This window comes from Engystomops pustulosus, chromosome 5 (assembly GCF_040894005.1).
Source record: "Engystomops pustulosus chromosome 5, aEngPut4.maternal, whole genome shotgun sequence".
Classification (NCBI taxonomy): domain Eukaryota; kingdom Metazoa; phylum Chordata; class Amphibia; order Anura; family Leptodactylidae; genus Engystomops; species Engystomops pustulosus.
Window position 1 is genome coordinate 157,255,828 of NC_092415.1, and position 20,024 is coordinate 157,275,851.

Genomic DNA, 20,024 nt, shown 5'->3' on the forward strand with positions numbered 1-20,024 from the left:
TCCTAATGTTATAAACATATAAATAAATAGGAGACATGATTAAAAGTGCATATTAAAGAGGACATAATTGAAAAATCCATAATAAAATAAATTAAGTTAACCCTTTATTAACTATACAATATATATGTTAACTTAATTTATTTTATTATGGATTTTTCAATTATGTCATCTTTAATATGCACTTTTAATCATGTCTCTTATTTATTTATATGTTTATAACATTAGGATTATTATTATTATCATTATTACTTTTAGCAACAGTGACTCAAGACAAGTCAATTTTAAGAATTAATACAATTACTATACAGGCAGTCCCCGGGTAACGTACAGGATAGGTTCTGTAGATTTGTTCTTTATTTGAATTTGTATGTAAGTCGGAACTGTATATTTTGTAATTGTAGTTTTCTGTGACAATTGGATTTTAACCCTTTCAGGACCTGGCCCTTTTTGTTTTTTCATTTTCCTTTTTTACTCCCCATGATCAAAAATCCATAACTTTTTTATTTTTCCATGTGCAGAGCTGTGTGACGGCTTATTTTCTGCGTAACAAATTGCACTTCATAGAGATGGTATTGAATATTCCATGCCGTGTACTAGGAAGCGGGAAAAAAATTCCAAATGCAGTGAAAAACGCATTTGTGCCGTCTTCTTGTGGGCTTGGATCTTACGGATTTCACTGTGCGCCCCAAATGACAGGTCTACTTTATTCTTTGGGTCTGTGCGATTACGGGGATACCAAATTTATATAGGTTTTATAATGTTTTCATACATTTAAAAAAATTAAAACCTCTTGTACAAAAATTTTTGGGGGGATTTTGCCATCTTCTGGCGCTAATAACTTTTTTATACTTTAGTTTACAGAGCTGTGGGTGGTGTCGTTTTTTGCGGATTTTGATGACGTTTACAATGTTATCAATTTTAGGACTTTTCGACCTTGTGATCACTTTTTATAGAAATGTTTTATTTTTTTAAAAGACAAAAAAAGTGCCATTTTCGACTTTGGGCGCGATTTTCCGTTGCGGGATTAAACGCAGTGAAAAACCGTTATCATATTTTGATAGATTGGGCATTTTCGGACGCGGCGATACCTAATGTGTTTATGATTTTTACTGTTTATTTATATATATATATCAGTTCTAGGGAAAGGGGGGTGATTTGAGTTTTTAGGGTTTTTTATTATAATTTTTTTTTTTTAACTTTTTTTTATTTTTAGTATTTTTCAGACTCCCTAGGGTACTTTAACCCTAGGGTGTCTGATCGATCCTATCATATACTGCCATACTACAGTATGGCAGTATATGGGGATTTTACTACTCATATATTACAATGTGCTGATAGCACATTGTAATGCATGGGTTAACCCGAAGTAGCCTCGGGTCTTCGTGAGACCGAGGTTACCATGGCGACGGATCGGCGCCCCCCTGATGACGTCACGGGGAGCGGCGATCCTCGAATAGATGGCGGCACCCATGCGCCACAATCCTTTTGAAGCCGCCGGCAGCTTTGCCGGCGGTGATCAGCGGGTAAACACCCGCGATCGGTGCTGGCACCAATCGCGGGTGTTACCGGTAAGCCTTTGCTGCAATATGCAGCAAAGACTTACCGGCTATGGAGAGGGCTCAGCGCGTGAGCCCTCTCCATGCACCCGTGGCCGACCCGTGACGTGCTATTACGTCACGGGTCGTGAATGGGTTAAAAATGTTGGGTTGTCATCAGAACCAGGATTACCCATAAAGCTTCATTACAGACACCTCTGATAACTGTTACAGATGTTTATTGTAGACTAAAGTACTTTACAATTGACTAACACTCACAGGTCCATTTGTAACAAGGGGTCATCTGTAAGTCGTGTCAATCTGTAAGCAGGGGACCGCCTGTATTTGATTTTGTGTGATCAAACGGGTGATGTATGATTGACATAAAGTGGTGAAAATCCATTTTTGAGAATATGTACTGCACCAGTAGATTAAGGTACCACAAAATACTTATGTACATAAAAGACTTTTATCTTTTGCAGCCTCTGAGGTGTTTTGATTGACTATTAGTTTATACATAAATTCTATAGTATCTCCTGGTTGTGTAGTAGCCGGGAGCCACATAACAATGTCCGGGAGTGAGGAGGAGGACGCCCTGGAGGTGGTGCTGGGGAGTGACTGAGGGACAGGCTCTCTCCCCGTACACACATTAGCAAAGTCAGCTGGAAGAAGTGAATGACGAGCCCTCCATGCCTGCTCCCGGGAGGGCGGCCTCAGCTCATTCACGGCCAGGAACTGACAGGCACAAATGTAGCTGACAGCCCTCCATACATGTGGCCATCTCCTATCATGGACGCAGGAGACGAGAACACAGCAGGAAACTGCATGAAATAGGAGATTGCACAAAACTCTGCTCCACACTGAGGGAGGGAGCGACTCGTCACCACAGTGCAGGAGCCTGAGGAGCAGCAGGGCCATGGACAAGAGCGGAGGAGGCAGCAGTAACAGCAGCAGCCGGAGCAGCAGCAGAGCCACCTCTGCAGGCTCCTCACCCTCCTCCGGTGCCCGGGCACTGCTCACAGCGCCCGCCAGAGCCAACCAGCCGGCAGCGCCCGGGAAGCTGGATGCCTCACAGCCGAGCAGGGGAGCAAGGGACCCGCAGCAGAAACAAGTCATAGAGGGGGTGCTGAGCAAGTACACCAACCTCATCCAGGGCTGGCAGAACAGGTAAATGGGGCATGTGCATAGAGGTCACCATGCCTGCATGCCAGGGCACACCGGGTGATGGGGAGAGCATTACCTTGGCCTTTATGGAGGCTGGGACTGTACAAGTCCTGAGGAGTATAAGGCATAATGGCTGCTCCCACTTTATGCTGGGACCTTGTAATAATTGTAATTAATTAATTGCATTTAGGAACATTTTAGAACTTTAAAGTGGTGACCTTTATGTGTGAAGTGCTACAAGATATAACACCAAGTATCATATACCCACAGATTCTTATTAGAAGCGGGGACAGCTGTTTACATTGATTACGGTGGGTGCCATACATCACCCTAGAACCCATAGCCCCTGGCTGTAAATGTGTCTACCTGCACAAGCAGAGCACATGCAAAACTCTGCACTGGATGGATAAACCCATATTGGTAGAAAAGTAAAGGAAACTTTCAAAGACCATATTCACACCTCTGAACCTCTGTAACAATACACTTGCTCATAGATCTAGCTACTGTGACTGTGGTAAGCTTCTTATACTTGTAATCCATGGCTTCTTTCCTTCTAAAATCAACTTTTTAAATTAAGCTAATTAGCCTAAACGGCTACTGAGGCGGTCCCCATAGCCCCTCCATGCTGTATATGTGCAGGCTGTGCAAGGAGCATTTTCCCCCTCTCACTGAGCTGAAACTTCCTCTACTGCAGTGAGATTACATCCAGCAGTGTAACAGCCTGTGAATCGTGCAGGCTTTCGGTCTGATTAGCATAATTTTAGAAGGAAGGAGGCCATGGATAACAATTATAAGAAGAGTACAACAGTCAGTGCCTGGATCTATGAGGAAGTGCCCCTGGCTTATCTGTGCTTGATATTAATGATAGATTTTCTATAAATTTTTGTTACAGATAATAAAACCCAATGATTGTGGCTAGAAGTCTGAGCCTGCTTCACACTCTACAGAGTATTTCTCTTTTATTATAAAGGAGAAATCAACAATAAATCTGCAGCACAAGACTTGGCCCTCTGCAGGTTATAACATTTTCAGTTCATATTAGTTTCCATGCATAAATATTTCACATTGGGGGAGATTTATCAATCTGTCTACACTAGAATTCTGAGAAGGGGGTGTGGTCATTAGGAAATTGGGTGTGGCCTAGCCCAGACTCCTGGGACCCCACAGTTCTAAACTACTCCAGGTACATCATCCGATCCAGCATAATATATCTGGCACAGAATTAGACTATAAAGTGTGACTCTTAACTGGTCTATTTACCAGCACTTATTAAATCTCCCCTAATACTAATACTGGGCATCAGTTCATTTCTTTTAAAATTCCATAAATTTACCCAAATTGCAAAGACTAGAAATTTCGGTGACCTTTACTATTGCCTGGATTAGAGAGTCAGCAGATTTTCTGATGAATTGCAGGGTGTGAGTACATAAGTTCCTTACAGTATATGTGACGCATCTTCTTCATCTGTTTTCTAGATTTGTTTCAGCAGATGATACAAGGCCCTTTAGGGAGACACTTATGATGCCTTCTGGCAGCCAAGTCACAATTCCTAGGCATGTGGTTTCCTAACCCGCACGCCACTTTATCCTAAAGCATGGAAGCTCCGGCCTGCCTTACTTTATGGAAAACAGTGGAGAATACAGCTGTGGGAGGTTTCATTCTAGTGGCAGAGCGTACCTCTGGATTTGCTAAGAGTCATAAGCCTTTTAGTAAATACCACGGGCAGTATTGTCATGTGTTAATTCTCAATAAAGTTTATTGAACAGAAATACCATGGGCAGTACACCGCTGGAGGGAAAATGGACTGGCATCCAATACACTAGTCTTAATAAATTTCCCGCTTCAGTGCAATGGAAGTTAATATCCTTTTCATGGACCTGTGAGGAGTCTGTAGGAAACTTAGTGCAGGTCCTATTCCTGCCCATTTTTAAAGCCCGTGATTTCCCATACTGATGCATGTGGATGACACACAGCCCATATTACCAGATCAGAGAACACCAGGCAGTGCAGGTAGCCTCGCACCTCACACCTGATTGTAGAACCATTTTAAAGCTAAGTTTCTGAGCTACAATATGACACCAAGCCATTTCTTGGCCCAAGTTTTATATTCTGGCTACAGAACTTTTTATAGTCAAAGAGTATTATATCTGTGTTTGGTGGTGAAATGGTTAAAGAATGCATCATATCTGGGGTTATGGTGTTATTGGAATTCTCCTGATCAGTTTTAAAATGGACTGGGGTCCAGCATCTGGAACCCCTGCTGATCAGCTGCCCCATGTGGAACAGGGCAATGACTACAATCTCATCAGTCACTTGAGAGAATGTGGCTGAGCTTTAATACCAAGCACAACCACCATACTAAGCTCAGCCGTTCCTCACCTTTACATGTTTAATATATGAGGTTATTTTACCGTTGCAGGAAAATGAAAAAATATGTATTTATTGGGAAGTGCATGTGGTTTCTCAAATTACATTGAAGACTTTTAGGAGACATTAAAAGATTTGCAGATTTCATAAGCAGGGAAATTAGATGAAACGTCCTATGATAACCAGGCAGCTCCTGCACTTTACTGGCAATGCAGGTAATAAACGAATCCCAATTACAAGGAAATGAGTTTTCTTTCTCTCTGACATTGTTATGGGCAGGGACCTCTAGGTTTAGCTTTTTTTTTCCTTTTAATAATCTAGATAACTTGTGGCACAACGTCTGCGGAACTGTGCAAACACTTTAGACAAGCAGTGAGGACGTGATTGCATGGCTGTGCAGTAATTTTGCATGTGTCAATATGGAACTTTTGTATGAAGTACACGTTCATGTGTGATCATCACATCAGTCGACACTGAAACTGTTGTGCAACTTCCTAGGTATTCTACAATTTTCTGAGAAGAGAACTATAGCATCTGGTCAAGTGACCTGTTAGTAGCCCACCTTTCATATTGGAAGTTTTCATGTAACCTTTATTTTATTAACAGAAATCTACAATCAAAATCAAGCATGATAAACCAGGAACACTCACGGATAGATTCATGGCCTCCTTCCTTCAAAAATCCTTTAAAATAGCTAAAGAGCCAGAAGGGCTCTGTGGGGTGTTACCAGTGCCCCTCTGTTTTGTAGCGTCACAGGCTGTTACGGTGTACAGGAGCACACCTCACCCTCCCCTCTGCTGCCTTTGCACTACCCCTCTCCCTCTGTCTGCTGTATTCTCACACAATTGCACATTGTAGCAGCCTGTAAAGCTACAGCACAGAGGGGCACATAGAGACCTTCTGGCTCATTAGAATAATTTTAAAAGATGATTATATAAGGGATGAGCCCATGGATAACATATAAGAAGATTACCACAGTCACAGTTCCTGGATCTATGAATAAGTTCCTCTGGTGTATCGTTGCTTTATTTTGATGGTAGATTTCCTTTAATGTAATGCCAGTGTTAGTAATAAGGCATAATGCTGTCATACCATCACACAATTACAAGCAGCTTCATATTTTCGTGGCAATGCTGTTCAAAGAACCTGCAATCTCTGGATAGGAGAGGTAGAACATCTATCCAATGTATATGCCCAATCCCAAATTTGAATTTGAGAAAAAAATGGCATTAGTAGTGACCCATTTGTGCCAAGGCTTTTAGGCCGTGCATTGTATATGGCTTAGTACCAGCCAGCTGCTTCTCGCAACAGGCGAGGAGCCCAAAGCTCCATCTATTGCACTGGCATTGTGCTGTACAGATAACCATCAGGACCTGGACAAGGTTCAGTTATTGCTATTGGTTCTCCATACATAATTGATTATTATTTTGTAAATGTATAACTATTAGAATAAGCTTGTTAAAGATTTATCAGACCTAATGGAGTGCTAAATATTGTATAAAGGAGGACATATAAAGTCTATTTTAGATTTTTATCACATCTAGATATGTTATTATAAAAATATAAAAATAAATTGATCTCAATTATCAAAATCAACAACCACTAATGTGTCACTTGTATGGGGTCCTGGCAGAAGCCGAACCCATCACTGAACTTGCTTTGAGGCATTGTGGTTTCCTGCATTTTCCAAAAGAGGGGGAAATCCTTTTCCAATTCTTGTTTAATGTATATTAGTTATCAATCCTAGTATATGTGTACCCCAAATGATGTAAAAAAAAAGAGAAAACCAACATAAAAAAGGTGCACTAAGAGACATCAACGCACACATCCAGGGAATAGGGGGCATAACAGAAAACTCCAACCCTGAAGAGGGGGTATGGGAGGAGCACAAATGGGAATACACAAAAGTGAAAAGGAGGGGGTGATGTATGTAGCCAGGTAGCGGTATATTTAGTGTGGCTACTGCAATAAGAGGCAGTTTACTACCTACCCAACACGTAACGTTTTGAGAGTTCCAGAATGTTACCCAGGGGATCCAGATTTGTACGGTATATAATGGATAGCTGCTGATTGTCATGAGTTCCAAAAAAACGGATGGACATAAATGTTTATGTGCAATTAGTGTTAACCGTATTGTGGTCTATGAGTTTATGCAGGTGACTTTTGCCAGGCTACCGAAATCCATTGACTAGTGATAATATCCCTAATGTCAACTATGGATTTTTACAAGATACTAAATCCTCCCTGAAATTACCTCTAATTATGGAAAAATTAGAATGAGAGTATAATTACTTTTCAGATCAATAAAAACATAGTTGAAAAAAAAACTGAAGGATATTATATAATTTTTTAAACAGTAACAATGAAGATGAGGAAGATAGGATGCAGCCCAGACAGCAGTAGGAGGTTACATAGGGCCCAAAAACTAAAAGGATTTAGATGATCTGTTGGCAGGTGGAACATTAATTAGGTCCATATGGAGATGTTCCATTCTAGAGATGAAGACCAATGAAGTAAATGGAAAAGGATCTAAGTACAACCATTCTCCTGTCCTTAATCAGTGAAGGAAACAACTTTTGTACATGACAACTGCCCCTCTCCAGGGTCCTGGCACATGTTTGCACTAAAACTGTGTAGTGGGACACAATAAGCATCGCATGAAAACCAGAACTGACCGCGAGAAAGCACAAACAGTGGAGAGTATTTGGCCATGATGTGAATGGTGTCATTTCTTTTACTATAGTTGTTGTTCCTTCGCCAATACCATAATTATAGATTCAATCCTGTGCTGTATTTCCTCTTCATGTTTAGCTTTCTTTCTTAGGTTATTATAACAAATGTCTTATAGGCATCTTATTCTTGTTGTTGCCACTATTACATTTCTATCGATTTTGTTCACATTTGCTTCTACAAAAAAAAAAAAAAAATCAAACTCTAAAATCTCTATATATTTGTACCATATATTCTTAAATTGATTCTTAAAATGAAATGTATGCCTAAATCTTTACAGAATTGTGAATGTGGGAACATGGCCTAAAGCAATGCTTTAGTTATGGAGACTTGAACAGGTGATAGTCCCTGTATGAATTATGATGGTTATATCATGTACAGGCAGTCCCCGGGTTACGTACAAGATAGGGTCTGGTGGTTTGTTCTTAAGTTGAATTTGTATGCAAGTCAAAACTGTATATTTTATAATTGTAGATCCAGACAAAATGAAATTTGGCCCCAGTGACAATTGTAGTTTAAAAATTTTTTGCTGTAATGGGACCAAGGATTAGCAATAAACCTTCATTACAGACAGCTTACAGCTGATTATTGCAATCTGGGACTATAGTAAAGCATTCAGAAAGCTTCACCAGAGGTCAGAGGGGTCTGTCTGTAACTATGGGTTGTCTGTAAGTCGGGTGTCCTTAAGTAGGGGACCGCCTGTATATGAATCATTTCTGTCCTGGCCATGTCATTTTTTACTATTTAGCTGAACATTTCCAACAAGCCGTACCATAGAATTTCATGATTGTTCCTCTGTTCCTACGGGGGGGGTTCTAAGAGTTTGCACAACTTGTGTGAGTGCGGCTGTTTGGCTCAGATAGGTTGCTTTTGAGCATTGACTTTGGTGTAGTGCCACTGAGTTTCCTCTTATAATTTATCTATGACAGTCACATTTCCTTCTAGTGAGTGCTGGAAGTTTTTGTAACGTATCTCATGTAGTCATTGTGTAATCCAGTTCTAGATACAAGGAGGGCATAAGGCTAAATATTTGTTATGGAAGTCATTTACTACTTTTGACATAAATACTTGGTGCTGTCCTTGTTCAATCCATTTCATTAGTAAGTGGATAGTACAGTATCCAGATGTACACAGTACAGTATCTATAGCCTTAGTGTGACTGATGTATGGATCACTTAGAAGCCAAGACTACAACCTTTCTCAGAACAAGAACTATACAGGCGGTCCCCTACTTAAGGACACCCGACTTACAGACAACCCATAGTTACAGACGGACCCCTCTGCCCACTGTGACCTCTGGTGAAGCTCTCTGGATGCTTTAAAATAGTCCCAGATTGCAATAATCAGCTTAAAATTGTCTGCAATGAAGCTTTATTGATAATTCTTGGTCCTATTACAGCAAAAAAATTTGAAACTCCAATTGTCACTGGGGCAAAAAAAAAAATTGTCGGGAACTACAATGATAAAATATACAGTTTCGACTTACATACAAATTCAACTTAAGAACAAACCTACAGTCCCTATCTTGTATGTAACCCGGGGACTGCCTGTATATAGTATATACAATATATTTTTCATGTATGTAGGGTATTTTCATCACATGAATAGCCTTCTGTACACCTACAACAGAAGGCTGTGATACATCTCCCTGCATAGGCATACAGTGCCTAAAACTATACCATCTGCTCATTGTATATACCAGAAACTTTCCTGCTATAAACTCTGAATGTAAATCCAAAATGAGATATTAAGAGGACCAAAAATGTGGTGTGAACTTAGGCACCGTTAAATTGTGTCTGATAAATGATATTGGTGTATACCTGGGCAGTTTTTTACTACATGTATGCCAACAGAACTTGTTTTCAAAAAGAAATCGATCCCGCTGCAGTAGTTATTTGAATAAAGCATAAATTCTTTATTTCATTCTTAAAATACTTGTAGGCAACAGATAGCATGAATAAACATGTGGGTGAAAATCTAGGCAAAGCCTACGCGTTTCAACATAATCTTCCTCATGGCTCCATGGCTATACAAAGAACTCCTGCAGAACTCCTTTTGAAAACAATTGTGTGTGTACTTGAGGGGCTGAAGTGATCTGTAGCTCGGAGGCAGCTGTGATTTATCCTCTGAGAAAGGTCAGCTGGATTTTCCTTAAGTTTGTATGTGTGTATGTATATAAACTTTCATTAGGCAAACCTATACAAAGTAGCTTTGTATAGGTTTGTAACCAGAGTTATAACATACAAAAAATAATACAGCTAAAACTTCTTGGATTATTGAAAGCCTGGTCAGACACTCAATTCTTCTGCACTGACTTGCTAACTACTGGGTTGCTTGGGTTCAGCAGTTGAAATTTAGGGTGGACGTCATCCCTTCATCAACCCTTAGGAAATGTACACTAGTAACCTCTGCATGAGTTATCATTTTCTAGACCTTTAGGAGTTCCATATTGGGTTAGGTCATGGACCAACAGAGTATTCTCTAGTGAGTCAGTCCAACACCGGGCCTAAGGCTACATTCACACGATGTATGCCCGCCGTACCGTAGTACATACATCGGCGCCGCGGAGAGGAGCAGGGGATGAGCGCTGCGCACCCCCGCCCCTCTCCATAGGAAGATACGGCACCGTATCACGGGAAAAGATAGGACATGTCCTATCTTTTCCCGGGCTACGGAGCGGTCCCGTAGCGGGCTGTGAGCCCATAGAAGTGTATGGGGGACGTATATCGGCCGTATATACGTCGGCCGTATATACGCCCCCCATACGTGTGTGAATGTAGCCTAAATGTGAGGGCATTTTCTTTTGTAAGCAGGGCTTTGGTGGGAAACTACAAGTGAAATTCAGTCAGAGTTTAATACATGCGTGTGTCTAAAATTGTCTTTTATGTAGATTATAAATGCTATCCTTCAATGCTAAATGGGTAAGGATAAGCTATCTATTCCTACAGTCTAACACATTGAAAGTAGCACTAGCAGCGGCATAAGTTGCATCACTCGTACGTCTATCCCCTGATTTTAGAAATTGTATTTTAGTTGTTTTAGAGTTTCTCTGAACAAAACACATTTTGCTTCCAGATTACTTGTTGTATAATGATTGCATGTACTTTTCTTGATCTGATTGCATTATCATATTCCCATTTTTATGATGTAGTAAAACAAAGGCATTTAGCAAAATCACAATACATGTTTTGAATGAAAATGTCAAGTCACAAAATATCAACCATACCTTCTTCATGATGTACTTCATTTTATGGGACGGAGTAATTTATGGGCCTTTTTAATACCGTTTTTCAATCTGCTTTTATAATTAACTGTTCCAATTTATTTAATATAATTAATGGTTCCAGTCACTTTTAAAAGTTGCTAAAAGTATAACTGACTGCCAGCAAACTGCATTGTGTCATCATCATCTCCCTTCTGCTCTGCTACATCTGCCTTCTTCCTCTTCCCCCTCATGTAGACTTGAGCTGACAGAGATAATAAAAATAATTCCTTGATTTATATAGCGCACACAGATTACGCAGCGCTGCACAGAGCTTGCCAAATCAGTCCCTGTCCCCATGGGGCTCACAATCTAATCAACCTAGTATGTTTTCGGAGTGTGGGGGGAAACCGGAGGACCCCAAGGAAACTGCAAAACCACATAATCCCCAGAACTGCAAGGCTGTAGTACTATCCACTGAGCAGCCTTGCTGCCCAGAGATTTTTCTTGAAGCACATGTCAGCTAAATGCTGCATGAAGGAAGGGGGAGGAGGGAAGGGGAAGAGGAAAGGAAAGGTCAACACCCCTGCCAATGCATAGGCAGGCTGGTATCTGTGAATAGCGCCCTCTCCAAGTCAAGAGCTGTCAGGGGGAGTCATAAACCCTCTAGGAAGGTTCTAGAACCTGAGTATTGTGTAGTTGTAGATGTGGATACTGCCTTACTGGTGTATGTAATCATCCAGAGATGTGGCTGTTATGTCAGCTGGAATGTGATTTGTGAGGTGCTACCACCTGACAATAGGGAGTATAAAAGCCCCTGCTGGGTGGAAGCACATAGTCTCAGTGAGGAGCCAGTGTGAGCAGCACACCTTCAGTGCTGTCTCAGCTATCTATCCCAGGAACCTCTAGTGCCCCAGGCCCTAAGTCTGGAGATGTAAGCCCAGAACTGCAACTTCAACCACTTGGACTCCACCTGAACCAGCCCAGTCAGCATCTTTCAGGCTGCGTGCACCTTTCCTACGGACAAACTCTCCATGACCAGTCCAGCATCAAAGAATCTGTTGTTAACCGTTTCTGACCTTTGCCTGCTGTTCAATAAAGAACTGTAAGTTGATTTGCACTACGTTGCCTCTGTCTGATCCCTGGATACTGCTGCTTACCACCACGGACTTCCCCATCCATTACCCAGGGACTCATCCTACAGACAATCAGGGGTTGCCGCAGGGAGAAACCACTGCATCTTCCTCTCCCTCTCCCTCCATATTTCTTGCGAACACCACCTGCTGGAGACCTACCAGGCTGTAGGTCAGCCCTAAGCTCCCCATACCAGTGCACCGTGACCACAGCCTGCCCAAGGGCGCACTAGCCAGCCACTATGGTATTCTGGGCCCCAGCTGTCCCCAAGAAAAGGCTAGGCCCCGTTTGGTGATGTTGCAAAAGGAAAGTGGAGATGATGATGATGATGATGATGATGATTGCTGCCTTGTAACAGATGTTCTAGTAACACATTGCAGTTTGCTGGCAGGGAGCCCTGTATACTTGTATATACCTTTTTAAAAGTGAGTGGAAGCAGTAATGTTAATTATAGATGGATACTTAGCTGTAAAAGGTATATGGGAACCTGTCATTAGGTGACAATGTGTGATCCTGATGACAGGTTTCGCTTTAATGGAAGTGTTATACCTCATGAAGATAGTGGCTACTCAGCATTTGACTGTCCACTACTCTTTTAGAGCCTAACTAAACATTCAACAAAATGTTATAAACCAATAGTACAAATGATAATCGTAATCTTTTTATACATACAGTATTAACAACTTATATTCATCGGCCTTCATTTAAGCAATTTGTAAATCAACCTTCTGTCCTTTTATCCACTGTCAGCTAGAGATAAATACGGTAGCCTGATTGTGTATAATGTCTCTTTACAGTGACTGGATAGTCTAATCACCTTACAGAGGTTTTTAGACATACTGAAGGCTTTTAGACATACTGCTCACTGCAGGAGAAAGAAGTAAAAAAATGCAGAAAAAACTGTTTTACTTAGTAAAGTTTATAACATACTTTATTATTAATATCTATCTTCTATCTGTTCTTTTCATTGCCAAAAGTTGCTTCAAAGGTTTAGTTACACTTTAACCATGATGGCATTTGGAAGATTGAACCCATTGTTCTGAGAAGGCATTCCCCTATATTTAATTTATTATTTGAAATGTATGGAATGTTTTTTGCGCTGCCATTCTGTATGGCTTATAGGAGTGTTCTAACGTAGGCAGGGCGAGCTTCTTATTATATTGGGCATGTAGGCAAGTAAAGGTTCACTTTTTTTAATTTCATGTAGATGTTACTACTTAAAGGGCTAAAATATCTGCTGCAAGAGGCAATAAAAATTAAAACAATTTTTTTTATAGTAAATCCCCCCCTGTGTTTAAGCCCTTAAAAGCTCTGAAAATTTACTAAAATAAAACCATTATCTTTTTTACTTTTCTGCCAAAATTTATTTTATTTTTTTAAATAAGACTTGCAGAAAAACCTATGCTATTAGTATTATATGGCTCCCATTTAGGCTCTGCATAGGTCGGCACCCAGTTGACCCGGAGTCTTGATTTTTTTTTTCCAATTTCCAGTAATGCATCTTTTGTTTCCATCTCTCTGTGTTTGATTTCTTTCTTCCTATTGAAATCTTGCTCTAGTTTTATTCTGTTGGATTCCATTGATTTCTCTGACGTTATGAAAAGGCTTGTTTGCTATAATACTCAGCTCTGCCGGCTATCGTATAGAACCTGTTGTGTAACTGGGTGTGTGCCTATGGAATGCAGCTTTCATACGGAACTCCACATACCAGTAATTTCTCTTTTCTTAGCATAAAAAAAGTTTTGCACACTGCAGCTAAGTTTTTCATATGAAGCATGTTGTTGGGTTATATGCTTCCTGATTTATGCAACTTTAGGTTTAGAAAGGTATTTGTTATCCACTGACTCTCCTGTACAGGATAATTACTCCATTCCCATCACTTTGTTCATAGAAGTCAACTGATGTAGCTGTACTATAATTACTGTGTTGGACTGGTATCTAGACATTTAGGTATATGAAGTGTCTGAGAGCAAAACTGTTTGCTTATGGCAACAAATTAGAGCTCAGCTTTCATTTTCCCACATCAGTTTGAAAAAAAAAGCAGAACTCTGATTGGTTGCCATGAGCAACTATAACAGTTTTGATCTCCGAAACTTTTGATAAATCTCCCCTAATATGTGTATTATCTACCAAATGTGCTATATCAGTTGTCACTTTAGAAATGTTGTTTGGTACTCCCCTTACCATTTTTGAGTGGTAATAGAAGGCATTTTTAAGACTAGGCTATGCCAAGAAATTGCAATTAGAAAATTATTTATTACTGATTGAATGTTCATGAGCAACTAGAACACTTTTATGCTCTCAGACACTTTTAATGCAAAACTTTATTAGTGCCAGAATATGGTAAAATTAGGTACAGAAGGTTTTAATTTTTGTATATGTATGAAAACATTAGAACCTATATAAATTTTGTATCTCCATGATCGCACCGACCAAAAGAATGAAGCAGATATCCAAGCTCACAAGAAAATGGCGCAAATGCATTTTTTCACCAGTTTCACTGCATTTGGAATTTTTTTCACAGTGCATGGCATGGCGTATTAAATACCGTCAATATAAAGTGCAATTTGTTACGCAGAAAACAAGCCCTCACACAGCTCTTCACATGGAAAAATCAAAAAGGTTAAAGATTTTTAAAGGTAGGGAGTGAAAAATAGAAATGCAAAAACAAAAAAGGCACTGGCCGTTAAGGGGTTAAAAACAGACCATCGATATTGAGAACCTGTTTAAGGACACCTACCATCTAAAAAAAAAAAAAAGAATACCTGCACATTCTAATAAAAAAGAAGGGTCAACATCTGCAAAGAGTTTGTATGTTCTCTCCGTGTTAGCGTGGGTTTCCTCCGGGTCCTCCCACACTCCAAAACATACTGGTAGGTTGATTAGATTGTGAGCCCCATTGGGGACTGGGACTTCATAATCTGTGTGCGCTACTTAATACTTGTGCGCTATATAAAGAATTATTATTAACATACTGATAAGCTCTGCCATACTGTGGCACTTACCGGCCCGATCGGCGGCCATATCTTCCAGCTGTCTGGCTTATTCATGAGGGGGCCGTCCAGGCACTCCCCTCTACTCTTTCTCTGCCCCTCACGCTAGATGCCTGCGTTGACTGAAGTGTGTGCCAGGCTTGATGCTGCAGTCACCACCCCCTGGCCAGCCAACTCGTGAATAAGCCAGACCGCTGGAAGATGTGGCCGGCAATCTGACCTCTAAGTGCCACAGTGTGGCAGAGCTTATCAGTATGTTGCGCCATAGCTATGATTTTGACATCTAGGGACAGTTTTTAATTAGTTTGTGGAGCTACTATCATTTGAACTGACAGGTGTCCTTTAACACATGTAGAGTGATAATTTGTGAAAAGCATTATGTGGCCCATTGTATCAGTCAAGAATGTACTTTGACCCCAGACATCATCACATTATGGCTGCAGGATTATTGTGTTATTCATGTACCTTATCCGTATCCAATGTCTTAAAGTCCTCAAGAGTCATATTATAATAGTTTTTCCATGCAAATTTTGATCTTTCTGTCATGTTTATGTCTGTCTGGATAGGATGAGTTTGCTGATGATTATCAACATCTTGTTTTGACCTGCTGAGTGATAAACATAGTAATAAATATTTCTCAACAACCGTGCTGTCAGTTAGTCTGTAGTAGTGACATGTGTTAGTTGTAATTGGGATGAGCAGGTTGCGAACAAATATTTAGTCTATTCCCTGATCACAAATCCTGACGGATGTGATGGGAAGAAAGTCAGTGAAATGAAAGTTGTTCCCATATGGAAACTGAAAACTGCTTTGGAAAACACCCAGGCAAAAACTAGTAACTAAAGTGTAACAGAAACAATGTAACAGAAAAAAAGTTCCTAAAAATATTAGTATCACTCTGTTGGTGCCTGATGAAGGTTCCAGTACGGAACCAGTAACGCGTAGACTATTTTCAATAAGAGTTAAACCTTGAACAGATTAAGTTTCTTTGGTCAAGCGCCACGACCGACCTCAATACCACCTTGGGTTTTCTGCATTCTGTTGTTGTCACTTTTACTGACATTTGTAAAGGAGTGAAAGCGAGAGTTTGTCAAATAAAGTAGAATTGAATAATTGAGAGTTTTGGTGGGCTACAAAGTAATACAATACCTTGTTTTTGTTTAATAGGTACTTTCACCAAACTGTTTTTTGTCTTCCGTACATTAATACTTCTGCTTCTTCTTCAGAAAAATTGCAAACCCTGCTCTAAACAGAGGTGATTCGCTTTATCTGCTTGTAAGTAACATTTACATACAGTGGGGAACATATATTGTACCGCGGCACTTCATACCTCAGTGTACGGTGCTTCAGCACAGCCTCCTGATATATTTGGCGGCTGGCTTATAGAATTGCACTATTACCAGTGATCGTTCCTGCCCTGGGCCTGTGTAAATATAATCACAATGCCTGGTACACTGTGTACGAGCCCTGATAAATCTCTCCCCCCCCCCCCCCCAATGTTCTTGTTTTAGGTTCAAAATATTTATTTAAAAATAAAGCATGCCAAAACATAATAAAGTTGTTTCAACCAAACTCTCCTGAAATAAAGGTGAAATGTCTCATGTTCAAAGAACATTTTTTGTTTGAATATCAGAGATTGATGAAATATTCATAAGTGTGGAAGATAGAGATACTGGGAAATAATATAGAGCTATAACACATCCCATCGATCTCAAGAGTTGTGCATTCAACCATCAAGCTGTTCCTTTCCATGAGATATTTGTCAGTCCCATAGAAGAGAAAGGAGCAGAGTTTATACACGGTGGCATATCTGTAATAAAAGCAGATCCTACAGCTGCTGCAGGACCTACTCCATCAGGTACATGTCAAGACCTGCAGTGACCACGTCACAAGACTTAAAAGCTGTACCAAGTTTGCAAGCTAGTCACAGTATAGGGGATAACGGTCCGGGAGAGTGGTCCTGCTGGGACCCCCACTGATTACGAGAATTGTAACACATGTAATCCAAAGAATGGGGGTCCCGTTCTCACTACTAGGTGGAAAACAAGCTTCCGTGCTCTGCAAATACTGACACACTCATACTGCTTAATGGAGAATCGGATATATTGTGGGAGTGGGCAGCAGTCAGACACTTAATATTTGGCTTTAAAATTGGGACAATACCTGCTCTTTATTTATATCATATGATGGATTTGGCTGTCTACATGGACTTGAGCTTCACAAGGCCAAACAGAAACTGGATCAAACCACAATATGTGGATGGAGGATAAAAATTTGGACAACTCTTTAAACAGGAATTTGATCTAAAACAGTCCCTTTGCTTTGAGTTATTGGAATACTTCATTTTTTTTGGCTTTACTATAGACTGCTTTCTGGTACACACATCCATATATTGTATGACACCTGTCTGTCATACGACTGTTTCTCTACCAGAGAGGACTGAGATGCAGCAACACACATTGATGGAAACCCACATACACTCTCCCTGTGCTTTTTAAATAACAATTTTAACACACTTTATGAAAAATTAATTTGAATCCGATTCTTTTAACTTTTTTTTTTTTTTTTTGCATTTTGAATCAGATTTTTGAGAAATTTGCTCATCTCTGTATTTGTTAATTATCGGCATCACAACGACCAATTTTCTTGTTGTTTGTAATTATTACGAGTATGATTACGATAAACTTTATTGATGCCCCAGAGGGGAATTTCTTGTCCAGGCATAGTGTTCCATACATTGAAGGATAGGCTAGGTTACAGTTCACAGTTGCATACATACTATGCAAGAGGCAGTTATGCTAGTTACTTAGTTACAAAGTTACATAGGTACAGCATGGTACATTACATACAGTTACGAATTACAGTACAAGAACATAGGACAAGGAAGGAAAGACAGTTTGACAAAAGACAATGAATGCCAGCTACCTACACTAGGTATGCCGGTGCAGCTAACAGAGTCGTTCAGCGGTGCACTACTACTGGTTTCAGCGGGATGGACACTGAATGCAACTCTATGGCATTCGGTACTGGGACTTGACCAGCGAGCCCAGATACTATGTTCCTCCTGATTGGCACAAGACGCTGATAGCAGCAGGGCAGTCACTTCACAGGCACTCTGTAGTGCCCGTGGCTGGCGCTCTGCTGCCTAATCAAGCAACACGGAGTTGCCCGCAGTAGTTGATCCGACCTTTGGCCTGTGTGCAATGGAATCACTGAATTGTATGATGGTGGTCAGGCCTGTATGGAAGGTGGGGGAGGGAGACTTGTCATAACTGGGCCTATTTATTTATACACATACGAGCTTCCCCTGATTAGTGGAAACACTGATATAAAGTAGTATAAGATGGCTCTTATGTGTCAGTATTATGTATGTTTTAAGTTCTATTTCTGTAGTGTAAAGCTTTAGTAGTGTGTTTGTTGCCATCACACCTTCTCGCATGCATCCATCTCACATATTTCTATGTAGGGGGCACATTTAGCTGCAGAATGATGACACTTTATCATGCTACATTCACTCGAAATATATCTAAATTTTTTCTCTAACCTGTAAGTTCTTAAACCAATAGGTTGTAGAGATATAAGAAAAAACTGTTGATTAACCCTGGCACATTACCCTGGCGTAAAGAATTGACTCCATTAGATACAGGTTAAAACTATTCAATGGCCCACATTTATTAAAGCGTTTGCACCAGTTTTCTGTCTGACTTTGCACTGAAAAGAATGTGCAAACTGCTTGTACATGTATTTATAGAGAAGTGACTGCGCCAGTTTTGTGTCACGGCTGCACTGTCCGACAAGACACGAAAATGTGCACCTTAGTCTGACCGTGCACCACATTTATTACTGACTTGTGCCACAATTCTGAAGCATGAAGAAAGTGCACTAAAAAAAACAGTGTACATTTCCAGAGCAGTGCAGGGGAACCTGATACACATAGTACAGACGGCACTAGCTCCATAAAATCCTATGAGGTTGCATTTTTTTCACCTTAGATCTTCCTGAAAGTGACAGTGAGTGAACCATTTCCTTCCTATCCCATTCCCTCAGCAGAGATTTGTTTTGCCAGGTCACAGAGAGTTGCAAAAGTAAAATGCTGGCAGTGACTCAATGTCCACACTGCAACAGCATATTTGCTATTCTGGTTTTAGGCATTGACAGCAATGACCTTCCTTCAATTTTAAAGTTAATTTGTTTGTCTACTCCCACAACTTAATAGCAAGCCCACATTCACACAGAGCAGCAGAGTGTTATACATCGCAAATGTCGCAGTACCTCACATCACCAATCCCCTCCTGGTAATAAGCCCAAATCCTTCATAGTCCGAATCCTTACAGTCCAATCTCTTTAGTAGTCCCAATAATCATTACCAACCCACATCACTTCAGCACACAGCCTTATAGGGTGTGCTATTTTCTGGAAGATGGCTGCAACTTTCCATCCGTTATATGAGGAGAAAATAGGACAGAAGCTGCAGTACTATTATTTCCATCTGAAATACTGGAAGTGGTGCAAACAGATTAGAGCCATTAGAAGTCTTTTGCATCAACGGACATTTTAAAATGTTAATTTTTGCTCTTGTATTATTGTTTTTGGGATGGGACTTAAAAGGGGAAGTCTGAGTCTAAGGCCAATGAGCTAACTGCTAACTTACAGCCCCCATAGAGATCTACTGTGCAAGGTCACATTGCGGTGGGCAACCAGGTCTCACTGCAACTGGACTTGGGTGACTGCACCACAAATTATAGGGCAACTCGTGTTTCTGTCCGTATTGCGGCTTAGACAGTCGGTTCCTATGGAGCACATCATTATCTGGCCGAAATGGCCCGCAAACATTACCTGTTTACCACCTGTTTTTGCACACGGTCGTGTGTGCATAGCCTGAAACCTATCAGAATCTGC

At 40.5% G+C, this 20,024-nt stretch overlaps 1 protein-coding gene across 3 annotated transcripts in view; it reads left to right on the forward strand.

The window, feature by feature from the left end:
• The first annotated feature begins 2,123 nt into the window (after positions 1-2,123).
• OSBPL10 (oxysterol binding protein like 10) overlaps positions 2,124-20,024 on the forward strand; it is a 228,859-nt gene continuing 210,958 nt past the window's right edge. The window contains exon 1 of one of the 3 annotated variants that reach the window (XM_072153574.1): positions 2,124-2,702. In XM_072153574.1, the coding sequence (XP_072009675.1) occupies positions 2,452-2,702 (251 nt within the window). In that variant the 5' untranslated portion in view covers positions 2,124-2,451. The remainder of the gene's footprint in view (positions 2,703-20,024) is intronic. The other 2 variants (XM_072153571.1, XM_072153570.1) reach the window with 2 other exon arrangements.